At 50.7% G+C, this 14,293-nt stretch overlaps 2 protein-coding genes across 7 annotated transcripts in view; one reads left to right on the forward strand and one right to left on the reverse strand.

The window, feature by feature from the left end:
- Positions 1-25: 25 nt before the first annotated feature.
- PIK3IP1 (phosphoinositide-3-kinase interacting protein 1) lies at positions 26-10,783 on the forward strand. Its single transcript, XM_036074558.2, has 6 exons — positions 26-160; positions 1,097-1,213; positions 1,300-1,419; positions 2,354-2,554; positions 2,653-2,731; positions 9,093-10,783. Exons 1-6 carry the CDS (start codon positions 76-78, stop codon positions 9,295-9,297), a joined length of 807 nt encoding a protein of 268 aa, XP_035930451.2. The 5' UTR covers positions 26-75; the 3' UTR covers positions 9,298-10,783.
- A 1,185-nt stretch (positions 10,784-11,968) lies between these two features.
- LIMK2 (LIM domain kinase 2) overlaps positions 11,969-14,293 on the reverse strand; it is a 56,775-nt gene continuing 54,450 nt past the window's right edge. For all 6 annotated transcript variants that reach the window (XM_078060755.1, XM_036074546.2, XM_078060756.1 and 3 more), the window contains one exon: positions 11,969-13,810. In XM_078060755.1, the coding sequence (XP_077916881.1) occupies positions 13,666-13,810 (145 nt within the window). In that variant the 3' untranslated portion in view covers positions 11,969-13,665. The remainder of the gene's footprint in view (positions 13,811-14,293) is intronic.

A 14,293-nucleotide genomic window follows, 5' to 3' on the forward strand; every position in this document is an offset into this window, starting at 1 on the left:
CAAGGCTGGGACTGGGTGGCAGAGCCGACGCTAAGGGGACCCCGGTTGGACACTGGTTGGTCAATCACCTGCAAGATGAAGGAGGTGAGGATGCTCTTAGCCTGGGTGCAAACATTCCTCATCAGCAACATGCTCCTAGCAGAAGCCTATGGATCTGGAGGTGAGATTACAATCTTTCCTTCCTGCAGCAACTTAATGAAGTAGAAAGGGTAAAGCTGTTTCCCAAGCATGGCCAGGCTAGACAGGAAGATCACTGGAAATGAAGCTTTTAGCTGGTTTCTCTTGTCCCATGAAGGCTTTTTTTTCTTTTCCCTTTTTTTTTTCATTATTCTTCTTCCTCCTTTCCCTGTCAGGGGCTTGCAGCTCCATATTTGCCATTAAGAACAAAGGCAAGTAGCCACTTTCTCTGTCCTTTTCCTTGCCTGTGGCTCATGAGTGGATGGAATTTGGGATTCATCTCCCCTACTCCCTAAGTGCTGTTCTTTTCAGGGGCTTTGCATGGTGTGGTTAGGGCACAGGCCCTCCTTCCCCAGGCTCTCCTGCTGAGGGGAGTGGGAGATTGGAGTCACATCCAAGCAGCGATGAGGCAGGTTCCCTCCGTTTGAGGCTCTCTTTTGCCTGACTGAATCAAGGCTTTTGTAGAATTCTCTTGGGTGGGAGTGTTGCCAGTGCAAATGTGGCCATATCCGTGAAAGGAATACCCCGGTTTATGTAACATGGAATTACAAGACAAGGATGACCGAACCAAAACTCCCAACATCTCCAAAAAGGTACCCGAACCCAGGCGTCCCCCACACACTCCTCCAAAGTGGCCACAAGTTCCAGAGTAACAACCCCTTGCACTTGTGCAGTGCTTTCCGTCTTACAAAAAGAACAGCAAAGCTTATTCTCTGAGCGCTGAGGGCCGGGCACCAGAAGGGCTTTAGACGCGCTTTCTCTTCCTTCTTTTTCCGGGCCTCACAACAACCCTTTCAAGGAAGCAGGGGTTTTCCACATGAGGTCAGGGAGGCCCAGCCGGGCCCAGGGTCGCCCAAGCGGGGTAGGCCCGGCTCCCCTGCCGGCCACTCAGTGTCGGGGGGGCTCCTCTTCCTCACAGACTGCTTCTGGGACAACGGCCACCTGTACCGGGCGGACCAGCCCTCCCCAGCCCCGGGCCTGCGCTGCCTCAACTGGCTGGAGGCGCAGAGCGGCCTGGCGTCTGCCCCCGAGTCGGGTGAGTGTCTGCCCCGGGCGGCGGGCGGGCGGCGGCCGCGGTCTGGGTCCTGGCCCCGTCCCATGGCGCCTTCTCTCCCCTCCCAGATGCCGGCAACCATAGCTACTGCCGGAACCCGGACCAGGACCCACGCGGGCCCTGGTGCTACGTCATTGGCGACGCCGGCGCTCCCGAGAAGTGGCCTTGCGAGGACGTGCACTGCCCAGGTACCCTCCCAGACTCCGAGGACCTGAGGACCCCCGAAACCCCCACGCCCAGGGAGGCCTGGGAGCGGCCGCGACACCCGCAGCGCACGTGCGTCCGCGCGTCGCCGGCCGGCCCCGCCCCGCCCCCGCGCCGTCCGATTGGCCAGGGCTGTCTCCAGGCCTCAGGGCCCAAAGCCCATTGGCTGCTGCCGCCTCTCCGAGTGAGCTCATCCTCCGCGAGCGCCTTGTAAACAACTGTGGGAGGCGAGGCCACACCTCTTGGCCGCGCGCTCCCTGAGTGGTGCGCAGCCTCTGGGAGCTCACGGGGCTCGAAGCCCGGCCCCACGCCCTTAGCGAGTCCCTTAGCGTCTAGTGGCCATTTGTGGAGCGTCTGCTGTGTGTTAGGCACTCTACTCACGGCGACCCTGGAAAGAAGCTATTTGGGAGATCTGAACCTCAGAGAAGTTCAGCGACATATTGAAGGCAATGGCAGGGTCCAGATTTGAATCTAAGTTTCTTAGGATCCAGAGCAAAGGCTAGTTGCTCCCGAGGCGGCGAGACCTTTCTCTGAAATTAGATTAAATGGGATGTGTAACGCATATAACATAGGGATTGGCAAACTGTGGATTCATGGATTGTTTCCTAGCGCAGAGGGGGCCTCTTCCCTTGGAGAAGAGGGCAACTGAGCCGGGCCTTGGAAGATGGCAAGAATCTGAACAGATAAAGACATGGGAGGCAGGAGAGGCTCTTTCTTACGTTCTTCCTCTCACATTTGCCTTGTCCCAGCTGTAGCATGGCCCCCTCAGACCTGGTCTTGCCCCTGGGGCAAGGATGGATTTTAGTGTGTATAGGCATCCTAAGGTGAACTCCCTTCCCTTTACCTCCTCCAACACTCCAGGCCAGTTTCAGCTGTGGAATTTACTCTAATGAGACATATTTTACACTTCACCTCCAGAGACCACTTCCCTGTCCCCTCCAACCTCCACAACAGAAACTGAGGAGGCGTCTGAAGTGCCAAGTGGAGATGAGGTGCAGGTGTTCGCTCCTGCCAATGCCCTGCCCGCCCGGAGTGAGGCAGCAGCCGTGCAGCCAGTGATTGGGATCAGCCAGCGGGTGCGGGTGAACTCCAAGGAGAAAAAAGACCTGGGAACCCTCGGTATGATTGCCGCAACCCCTCCTTGTGCAAATCATCAAGAAATATTTTCTGATCATCTGGGGTGAGGCTAATGGGACCTTGTGTCCTTTCCTTGGCAGGCTATGTGCTGGGCATTACCATGATGGTCATCATCATCGCCATCGGAGCTGGCATCGTCTTGGGCTATACCTACAAGAGGTCAGTAGCTTCTCTTCTGGGCTCTCTGAGAGGAGGGGAAGAAGGTACATAAAGTCGAATCCGACTTCTTTGTGGCATACATACCCAAAAAGGAAGTGAAGTATTGAAAGAGGAGAACTAGCTTAACATGTACAGACTTGGTTCTAGTGTTTACCAGGTGACCTTGACACACCCTTTCCTTTGGTGCCTTTACTCCTCACCCAAAAGCCTTGTGAGGTAGAAGTTCTTGTTTCACACTTTACAGATGAGGATGCTTTCATCAGAGAGGTGAAGTGACTTGCCCAAGGTCACAGTGCCTGGGAGTGGCAAAACTTAGATTCAAACCCAGCTCTTTTGATGCCAGATTCTGTGCTGTCTAATCCAACATGCCTGGTATGGAAGTGAGTGGTGCTGCAGAAATCAGGCTGGACACTCATTGCAGGGTCCCAGAGATTGCATTCTTTCTGTGAGTGATAAAATTCTACTAGAGGGGCACCTGGGTGGCTCAGTTGGTTAAGCATCCAACTTGATTTCAGCTCAGGTCATGATCTCAGGGTTGTGAGATTGAGCCTCACATTGGGCTCCGTCCTCACTGGGTGTGGAGCCTGCTTAAGATTCTTTCTCTCCCTCCGCCCCTCCCCCTTTTATAAAATACATAAAAATAAAATAAAATCCTACTAGAAAAGGTTCCTAGTCACTCCTTTTGCATTTGGGGCTTGAATTCCCTGGACCATAAGCAGTGGGATCTCCTTCAGAACAGGAGGAAAAAATGAGTTGGAGGACTTGGAACCTGTTTGCTACTCATCACCACATATGAGAAAGCCAAAGAAGCTCCTGGGAAACTCAGGGACCTGACCTGTGGCTGGAACAACAGGAGGAGAAATGCTTATTTTGAGAGGCCCCCTGAAATATCATATGGAAAAAGCTCTCAAAGTCCATGATGGGTGCATGATGATAAGCCAGAGTTGCATTCATTTGTACAGCATTGGCTGGTTCTGGGAAAATTATTTGCCATTCTGGGCAATATCAGGGGATTTGACTTCTAGCCCTGAGTGCTTGTGATATTTCTCTTCTATGGTCTGAGAAGGTTTTCTGAAAGGGAAGTGACAAGGTGGCTTGCATTTTCTAGTGGTAAGGGCTATGTCTGAGCTCACAGCCTCGGTGGGTCACCCAGCATTAAATAAACCTAGCATGTCCTTAGAGACTGTGTAGTTAGCCTCCTCATTTTACAGATGAAAAAGGGGAAGTGTTGGCTAAGAATAACAACAGCAGCAGCAAAAGTGAACATTTACCATATACCAGACCCTGCTTCAAGCAATTTGCATGCTTCAACTCAGTTCTTACAATCACCCTTATGAGGTAAATGTTGTTATTATCCCCAGTTTACACATTAGGAAACAGACAAGAGAGGATTTGTACCTTGCTTAAGGTCACACACCTAGCATTTTGGTGGAGCCAAGTCTTAAGTCTTCCCATGAACTAGCTATCTGTGTGATTTTGGGCAAGTTGCTTCTGTTTCCTACTGCAGAGCTTAGCTCAGTGTGTAGCACATAGTAAGTGGTCAGTAAATGATAGCTGTTTTTTTTTTTTTCTGTAAAATGTGAGTCCTGTACTAGCACTCTCTGAGCCCTTGTTCCCTATGTGATTTTCTGTGATTCAGGAAGCAGAGGTTCAGAGAGAGCCAAGTATTGACCCAAGAGGGTCTCCTGTCTTCCATTCCGAGGCTGTTACCCTCAGTGGGATGGTTAACATGGCAGGTCCAGGGATACCTGCTTGTTCATTTCCGTGAGTTAAAGGAAATGATGTGGTAGCCCTGGCCTACAATTCATAATCAGACCCAAACCTGTTGGCTGAGTTGAGCCCTTGAAATATTTCCTCCTTCCTCAGCCACTGGATAGCAGTTGGCTCTTCTCCAATCTTGTGACAGTTTCCAGGCCTCCAGGTGCTTGAACTGACTAAACGTTCTTAATTCTAAGCTCAGTTCTTGTGCCCAATAAGGAATCCAGGCCTTTTTTTCTTCTAAATTTGCTTCTCTAGGCTGTCATAGGACTGCCCTGAGGCCTAGAATTTACTGTCCTGTGAACTCAGGGCAAGGCACCAAGTCACCAGACTACCTGTCACAAACCACCGGACCACCCCTTTTCTCAGCAAAAGTGCTCTGAGAACGACTATAACAGGAAACCACATGTGGGCTAGAGGCAAGCTCTCAGCTCCCATCTCTCTCCAAAGTCAGAGAACAGAGTGTCCTGGAAAGAGCTCTTGAGTGTAGGTTCTGCCGTTCCTCTGCACTTCAGTTTCTTGACTGTTGAATGGGGATATATCCCCCTCCATACACCCATACCCACCCACCCAAGATTATCATAAGTATTAAGTATAAGCAGAACACCAATCAGGTTAGATAATCATAATAGCAGCCAACATTTATTGCATGCTTTTTAAATAAATAGGGCCTTACTGAATGCTCTTCCTGATGATCTGGCCCAAGCCTCATGACCACACTTACAAGGTTCACTTTTTACACCGTTTTACAGTAAGCTGCTGAGACCTAGAAGAATTAAGTGCCATGTCTAAGCTTCACAGCCAGTAAGATGTGTCCAAGGATTATCAGTATCTCCCAAAAGCCCAGCGAGGCTCAGCAGCATCATGCAAATTTGCTTTGAATTGCAAAGGGCAGTAGGAAACATGGAAACTTTGAAAATAAAATAGCTGGGTCTGGAAGTCAAAGAACCAGGATATAATTTTGCAACTGCTGCCAATTCTGGGTGTGACACTAGACAAGTAATTTACCTTCTCTGGTTTCCTCAGAGTTTCCTCATCTGTAAAAAGTGTAAAGGCAGGAGGTTAGATGTGATGATCCTTTCAGCTCTAATGTTTCCTGAAAAGGCAATATTACCTGCTGGTGGCTGTAGACGGTACTGGGTTCAAATCCCAGCTCTGCTATTTGCTTAAATAAATGATTTAACCTCTCTGCATCTGCCTTCCCATCTCTGAAACAGGGATCCTAATAGACACCATATAGGTTTGTTGTGAGGATGAAATTAGACAGTGTAGTTGGGCATAGGGTTTGTGTTCATAGTCTTAGCTGCCTTGAGGAACTTTTCCTGAGCAGCAGTATGGCATAGCACTACTTCCAACTGGGAAAATCATGAGAGAATAATTGGAAGTAACCTTTGTTGCCTGAAGGAAGTGTGGGGTGTTTCCATCACTCCAAAGAGGATGTCAGAGGCAGACAGCAGCTCCATTCACACCTGCTGACTCTGGCCAGCCCAGCTCTGGATCATGGCTCTGGAGCAGTCATGGATAGAATTACTGTAACCCTTGAACTCTGCAAAGGACCACGAGGCTAATTGGATGGAGCTTTCCCCTGGCTGGGAAGGGCGAGCAGGAATCAGGCTTCCGCTCAGGGGAGTAGGGCCGCAGGTGGGGATGGGTGAGGGCGGGTGAGGGCTCAGCCTGTCGGGTCTTTGTCATGGTTGTCTAGGCTACGGGGTTGAGCCAGCCAGTCTGCAGCTCCCCGTCCCTGCCCCAAGCAGTGTCTGTGCTATCCGGAGGGAGCATTTATTTTCTGATAAAAAGGCAAGGGAAAAACTGTAAGTCAACACTACTCCACCCCCTTAGGAGAGGAGCTGAGTCAGTGAATAAGCCTTTTGTTCCTTCTTGGCTGCCAGACAACAGTCTGCCCCCCCCCCCCCCCAAAGGCAGTAGGAAGGGGCTGAGCTGCTTGATGGTCAATGCGGCAGGCCTGGTGGCCTCTCTCAGATCTTGAAAGGAGCTGGGGACAGCCTCTGCATCTCCAGCACTCCTAGGCACCAATAACAGGAGGCCCATGGGGTTGGGTGTGTTTTGAGGCTTCTAAATGGATGAGACTATAATCCAGATGAATCCCAGCACCTCCTTCCTTTACCCTTGGCTGTTCTTCCAGTCCTGTTCTGCTCCATTAATATGAATTGATTTTTTTTCCCCTAAAGACTTGTTTACGATGTAGCCTGACCATTATCAACAGCTGGCCACATGCAGACGTTCGGTAAAGAAGGTAGCTGAGGAAAGCAGGACAACTCCAAAGCCTCAGTTTCTTCATCTATAAAAAAGTGGATAATATTATCTTGCAGAATTGGCGTGGAAATGGTACATATATAAAGGGTGTGGTATCCAGTAGGTGCATGGGTAGCTCTTTTCATCATGGATAATGGGAAGGTCATTTCCTAGCGTCTTAGTACATACTCAGGATCTATGAATTCTCGCTTTCCTTCTTCCTCCAGCCCCTTAGATTTTGAAATTCAGGCCTTGGCAAAGGACACTTGCATACTCCACCTCTTTTGTTAATCGCCTTTTGGCCTTCTGCTGGCTTGGGGCTCCCTTAATAAAATTAAATCCAGACCTTCCAAGTTTTTCCTTACATGGGCAACCTTGAAGAATCTGGCTTTTTGTTTTATTGTGGAAGGAGGTGTTTCCTTCTGTGGTGGCAGCTGTAACTGATGAGCAGTGCCCAAGGGCAAAATGAATCTTAGGCTGAGTGGGCCAGACAGCCATCTTCCCATGTCCCTCCATTTCCTTTTGGGGTGCTCTGGGAGTTATTCTGCTGCAGGAGTTGGCGGTATCCAGTACAGAGGCTAATGATAAGGATGGGGCAAGCGCCTTAGGCTTGCACATGTAGAAACTCAGGCACCCAGGGTGACTCAGGGAGATGAGCTCACAAATTTGCCTTCTGTGACCTTACAGTGAAAAATAGGGAATCAGAGCACATCTCATGTGAGGAATCTTACAGCATGTCAGGGGCCCTGGAGGTTATCAAGCCCAAGTCCTTGTTTTACAAATGGTAAAATTAAGGTCCAGAAAGGAGGGGAGCTGCTGAGGTCACATAAACAATAATTGCCTTGGCAGGTCAGTAGGAGTTTCCTTGGGAAACCAGATTAAGAAAACATTGCTTGGTGAGTCAAGTCATATTCAGGGCAAATCATAATAATCTCCTCTGTGAGTTTTACAGCAGTTCTGCTGTTTTCAAAATGCATTCACATTCATTATCTTATTTTGAGGCAGATATTATCCCCATTTCACAGATGAGGAAACCAAGGCTCAGCAAGGCTAAGTGTTTCGCCAGGTGTCACTCAGCCAAGGCTGAGCTGGTACTAGAATGCAATAGAACTGGTTGATTTAAAGATAGTTCTGAGGCACCTGTGCAGACTCCATCCCCTCCAGGCCCTGCTGTTTTCTCAATATCCTTCAGTCTCTGGAAATTTGTCATTGTACCTCATATGATGGATATGTAATCCATCTGATCTCAGCTATCTCCCTGCGGTCTAAAGTAGGCCTGTGTTGTTTCACCAAGTCATCGATCAGCTGCTGGTTTCAAGGCCTCTTTGGGGTGGGCTCCTTCTAGGAAGATTTCCTCTGACAGTTGAGCCCATGTGTCTAGTTGTGACTTCAGAGTATGCTGATTTGGGTCCTGGGTTTTGGTTCTGGTGTGCAGTATGCTAGGCACTCACCAAACTCTGGCCTGCAACAGGCGTGGTCCAGGCCAGTAGGAAGGGCCCTACATGTGCAGCCAGAAGACTGGGTTTGAGTCCCTGTACCACCATTTCTTTGGGGTGACACTGATCAGGTCAGAACTTCTCTAAGTATCAGCTGGAGTCCAACAGACTTGGGTTTGAGCCCATTATGTTATTGCACAGTTCCTTCGCTTCTCTGAGCTATTTCTTCATCTGTAAAATGAATGATAAGACCTAATACCTAGGGTTCAGCCAAGAATGAAGTGAGATAATGTACACAAAGTTCTTAGCATGGAGTGAGCACTCCATTTGAGTAAAATGGGGCAACACCAGGGCCTGATTGGGTCACCGAGCACCATGAGAATTCGAAGGATGTTTGAACATGGAGGGATCTGATGGTCATTGTCTCATTGTTTCCATTGACCAGAGCAGCCCTCAGTCCCTTTTGCCCCCTGCATGGGCTGGGGACAGTCCTTGTTTCCAGCCAGCGCTCACACCTTCCAAGGACTTTAGAATAAGACAGCTGTCTTAGAATAGGTAAGTTTTCTGCACAACTTTATGGGTTAGGACTGAGATGGTTCTCTGGGTCTCTTGGAGCCCTTGGCTGAAAGAACAAAACCATATCTTGCTTTCAGTCACACTGTCTTCACTGAGCCTGTCTGCAGCTGTGGTGAGGTTCATGCTACTATACACTAGTTTAACAGATGAGGAAGCAGAGACCAGAGGTGTAGGAGCTTCTTGTTAAGGCAGTCTGGCAGAATGGAAATCTCATACATCAGCCACTGATTCGCTCTGACCATGCTTAGCCCTCGCCCCTGCCTGGGTGCAGCAATGCTATTTAATGAGCAAAGCCATGCAGGAGGCACAGCCTGAATGCTTCCTTCTTTTCTTGCCAGGGGGAAGGACCTGAAAGAGCAGCATGACCAGCAAGTGTGTGAGAGGGAGATGCAGCGAATTACCCTGCCCTTGTCTGCTTTCACCAACCCTACCTGTGAGATCGTGGATGAGAAGACTATTGTGGTCCACACCAACCAGACTCCAGTGGACCTTCAGGAGGGCAGCGCCCCCCTCATGGGTCAGGCGGGCACTCCTGGGGCATGAGCCACCAATAATGGGCAGGAGCCCATGCAGATACTGGTGCAGGACAGCCTACCCTCCTACAGTTGGGAGGACCTACACTTTTTGTTGTGGTTAAAACCCTCCCTCAACTTTTTTTTTTTTTATGAATTCTAAAACAGAAACAGGTGTTGTGCTGAGGGCGAGGCTGGGTAGGGTCCTACCAATGCTCCTCCTCCATCCCCTGGAGCAGGATTTTGCCTGTGGATGGAGACAGCGGCAGCCCCCACAGCAGTGCTGCTGACAAGGGCTTCCAAACACTGCCTGTGCCCTGGAACTGAACCAGGGACAGACAAGGAGCTCCCCCAGGCTCCTCTGTGCTTTATTATCTAAGATGGCCTCGGTCTCCGCCCTTCCGTTTGTTCTCTGTGGGCTTGAGCGGCGCATACTGTTATCCATAGTTCAGGTCAAGCGGTCGAGAGGCAGTATTTAAAAAATACAGTTTTTAAAATAGTTGGGATGGAACTCCCTACTGACCTCTGAGAACCAGAAATGAGTTCGTACAAAAGTCAAAACTGTGGGTTGAGAATGGGATCTAGGCTAGGGGCTCCTGGGGGTGCTCCAGCTTGCTGGCGGTGATGTGCCTTGATAACCATGGGCTGGCCCAGGGCCCAGGGACTCTTCCTATTTCAAAAGGAAAGGAAGAATCGCACTGAACATTCCACTTGGGAAGAGGGTAGAGAAGGATCCGCGGCCGCTTTAGGCCACAGGACCTGAGGGAGGCCTGGGGTACCCTAGACAGTCTCTGTTCAGGGTGGACAATGACCTCTTTTTGTTTTTCAGGGGTAAGACAAGAGCCAACTAACCTACGGGAATTACACTGTGGGGCCTTGTGAGCTGCTTCTGAGAGGTTAACTCAGAAACTAAGCTCAGAGTCAAGGTAATAAAGTGCTTCAGGGCTTGAGTTTGCAGGTGGCTCTGTGGCCTCCAGGCCAGTGCACCCCTAACTTGTAAATCAATCAACCATTGGAAGGGACCTTAGGGTTCCTCAAGCCTTTTGGACACAGGGGCCCACAGGGGGAAAGTGATGCCCAAGGTCATACAGCAAGCTACTGGCATGGCCAAGAGGAGAGTAACATTTCTCCACAGCACTGTGCCACACTGAGCCAATGGCTCAGCAGGGCCTCCAAGCCCTGATGTCACACTTGGAGGCCTTAGCAGTGCTCCCTATCCAGAGCTTCCTTCCCAAAGCCCTTCCACTGTCCCACATGGGAGAGGGGGGTCAGTAGGGCCCATTCTCTTCAGCAGACTATTCCTGGGAGTGGTTTGCTGAGGGGACCTAGGCCTCATGGGTCCCCTGGTGTTAGTGATACTGAAGAACAGTACATTACTGGTTTCTACTTTTCTATAAAACCATTTCTCTGTGTACATGTTTTATATACCTCATTCTGATACCTGCATATAAAGTGCAGGAAATTGCTCTGCATTTGACTTGTATAAATTAAAAAAACAAAAAACAAAAAACCCAAAACTCTGTATTGCCAAGTTTTTATGGGGTGCCAGGACACTCCTCCCCTAAGTTGATTGGTTTTTGGTTACCTTGCCCACACCTGTGTGGCAAGCGCTGGCTTTCTGTCATGAACCCTGGCCCTATAACTGGGAGGCGGCAACAACTCGTGGGTAGCTGCTGCCCCTGCCTTCTGTCTTCACTAGGAATCATTCAGGTTGACGCTGTAGGAAAGGTGGGTATGCTGGCCTCCCCACAGGCAGTTTGGTCACTGCAAATCTTCTCCCCCCTCAGCATTCTTCCCGAGGTGGAGGTAGTTAGAATGAACATCCAGGCAGCCCTTCGCAGGTGCTGGAGACAGAAGTGATGGGTGGTGGTGCTGCTGCAGCCGCCAAAGGGAGGGATGGGTGTGCAGAGGGGGATGGGTCCTTGGGCTGCAGGGAGCAGCTCTGGGTAGAGGAAGGCCCCTGTGGGGGTGACCCCTAGGGCTCTAGAAGAAGCTACCAACGGGAAGTTGTTGGACTTTTTCAGCATGAGATTTCAGCAACATGTTCTCTGCCTCTAGGAACACCCAGGGTGATCTCTGCCCATGCCTAGACATTGCTCTGTAGTTCTACAAACAAGGGGTGCCCTGGCTTACCAGTTTTGCCAAGAACCAGATTCTGTCCTTAAATTGAACTCCCCAAGCTTTGGGCAAAATCACCTTCGGGTATATGGATTTATACTGTGCCCAGGATCCCACTAGCCAGATACCATCCTGTCCAGTGCCCCACATCTCCCATGTGTAGAAGCAAGGCCAGGTCTTCTCTCAAGCACTTGAAGGAAAACACAAGGGGTGGAGGTGACTTGCATTCATTTCTTCCCTTTATGAAAGTGGCACCCGGCTCTGCAGGGAAGATATCCAGGCTTACAGGAATGTACGTGTATCAGAGGGTGGAAGTGTATGGCCCCAAAGGAAGGACTGGGCCCACAGGTCAGTCAGACCTGCTTCAAGGATTGGGTTGCCTCAGGTGGGAAGCGCTTGTTCCCTGGAGCAGACTGGTGTCTATATAAGAGGGAATTAGAGTTGGGGGTGGGGCGGGGCATGAGTAGTCCCCTGCTGTGGGGAGTCACAGAGCAGGCGCCTGAAAGTTGGCCAGCAGACCCCCCATGTATCCTCCTCCTGCTGAGTCAGGCCCCAAGTCAATTTTTTATTCTCAGTAACATCACTTATGTTAACTGCTTAATTTATTTGGTCTGCTCAATGGCCCACCATGGGCCCACCACTCCCATGCTTGCTGGGGACAGCTGAGGCACAACCAGCCACAAAATTCTGACTTAGGGTTACTCGGAGCCAGGGCTCAACGCTACAGCAAGCTTGCACACTCCACATGTAAGTATGGTCTATATAGCAGGTAAACTCTGTCCAGAGAGGACATCTAATCCCACAACTTATCAGGCCTATGTACAGTATTTCACATATCACCCAACAGATACAGCAACAAAACAGTATTAACATCAACCACTCTCCTGGATCACTCCTCCTCTACTACCTCCCCCCACCCCCCCAAAAAAACACAACCACCACACATTGCAGTAATATCCCAAACCCATTCCCAATTTGTTAAATACGGTGCAAGCTCACAGACACATAGGAGGAGGCAAATTTTGTTGTGTTGAAGGGTCCCTGGAGTTCTGGGAGCCAATGTAGAGGGTGCCTCCAGCGCTTTTCAGTGCCCATAGCTGTCAGGAAGCTGCAGCCAGGAGCTACAAGGAGCTACTGAGCTGGGCCAACCAACAAGGGAGGTAGAAGCCAGAAAGCCCAGCTCAGGGAGCAGTCTTCCCCAGCATCCCAGCTCCGGGACTCTGCCACCACCTCGTGCTGCCCAAGTTGCTACTTGGACCAGGCATGGTGAAGGGTGAGCAATGGCTGCCACAAGGGAAGGGCCAAGAGACTGCTGAGATTCCCACTCTCTTGGCTCATACGCTGGGCCTGCAGCAAGCCACACAATCCTCCAGAACCTATCTAGCACTAAGCTAAATGTCTTGGGCTTCTGACTGAGGTGCCCACCAGGGTATGCATGACAGCAGCCAGGATACGGGCTTTCTAGAGGGCGGGGCCCCTTTCTTTCCAGGCCCCAGCCTCTTGCTGCATTTGTGGGTGAGTGCTTGTTGCAGGTAGAGAGGCCCAGGAGCTCTCAGCAAGCCTCTAGCAGTACAGTTTGAGAACATGAGGTGGAAGCTCCCCCTCACACTGATGTGGCCCCTAGGCCTGGTAGATGAGCAAACTAGCCCTTCCCCTGACTCCTGGCCAGTTCCACCACAAACTAAGGGACTCTTCAAAACTTGCTCCCTCAACCCCTGCCCCAGAGGAGGGTGGGACACAGAGTGGAGGGGGGGGGTAGCACCACTGTCACTTCACATCCTTGGATAGCCGCCTGGCCACCAGTCTTTCGTCCACACTGCCACTTGGAAGTCCTCCTGTACCCAGCTGGACTACAGACTTCAGAGCCCACAGGCAGGTTCACCCTGGAATCCTGCCCAGCAGGTCCAGGTCATGCTCATTAGTAAAAGCAAGAGCCTCCTGGAATCCCAATGCCAGGGAGGTCCCAAGTGGTCACGAGTAACAGATTCCTCCTGGCCCATGGGCCAGGCTTTTTTTTTTTTTTCTTTTTTTCTTTTTTTTTCTTCACAGCTTTCAGGCGAGTGTTGGATCTACAGACAGTAACCAGACCCCCAAACCTTGATGTGTTTCCCTGGTGCTGCGCCCGCTCGCCTCCTGGGGAGGTAGTAGGGATGGCTTGTTCTGTTTCTAAACAAGCTGCCAATCCACAGGAAGCCCGGACGGCCCTGCCCACAGCAGGGATGGGGCGCAGAGGGGGCAATGGTGGATGCAGAACGCCCCCCCGCAGGGGGCTGGGCCAGGGCTAGGGGGGTGAGTCCCGGGTCAGGCCGTACTGCATGCTCACATTGTGGTCCAGCTCTTCCAGCTCTGCAGGCAGCGGGATGCCCAGTTCCCCCAGGTACAGGGAGAGAGCCTCAAAGGAGTCCTCCAGTTTTGAGAATGCTGGTCTAGAAAAAAAAAAGGGGGGGGGGTGAGTTGAAGGCATGTTGAGACAAGGGCAGGGCCACAGGGTGCTGTGTAAGGCACCCGCCTGTAGCTCAACCACTTCCTAGTTGTGTGACCTTGGGCAAGCCCCTTAACCTTGTGCCTCTGCAGGAAATGGGGATGTTACATAATGTTACAGCTACTGTGTAGGGTTGCTGTGACGATGAGATAGCACTGTGACAAGGCTGGCCTTGCTTGAAGGGGTAGCTTAAAAAAAACAAGTTCAGGGGAAAAAAGGCTCCTCTCATGTCTTGGAGAAAATGCAATCATCAAAGGTGGAATTGGACTAAGTGCCTTTTTAAAGATTCTTTCCAGTCCTCAGACTATTTCCACATCAATGGATCTGCTCAGGAAGGGACATTTCATAGGCTCAGCAGCTCTTCCCAAGGGGAAAACAAACAGCAGGCTCCCAGTGCTGTGGAAACAGCTTAGCTGCCCTGGAAGCC

Source organism: Halichoerus grypus, chromosome 13 (assembly GCF_964656455.1).
Source record: "Halichoerus grypus chromosome 13, mHalGry1.hap1.1, whole genome shotgun sequence".
NCBI lineage: Eukaryota > Metazoa > Chordata > Mammalia > Carnivora > Phocidae > Halichoerus > Halichoerus grypus.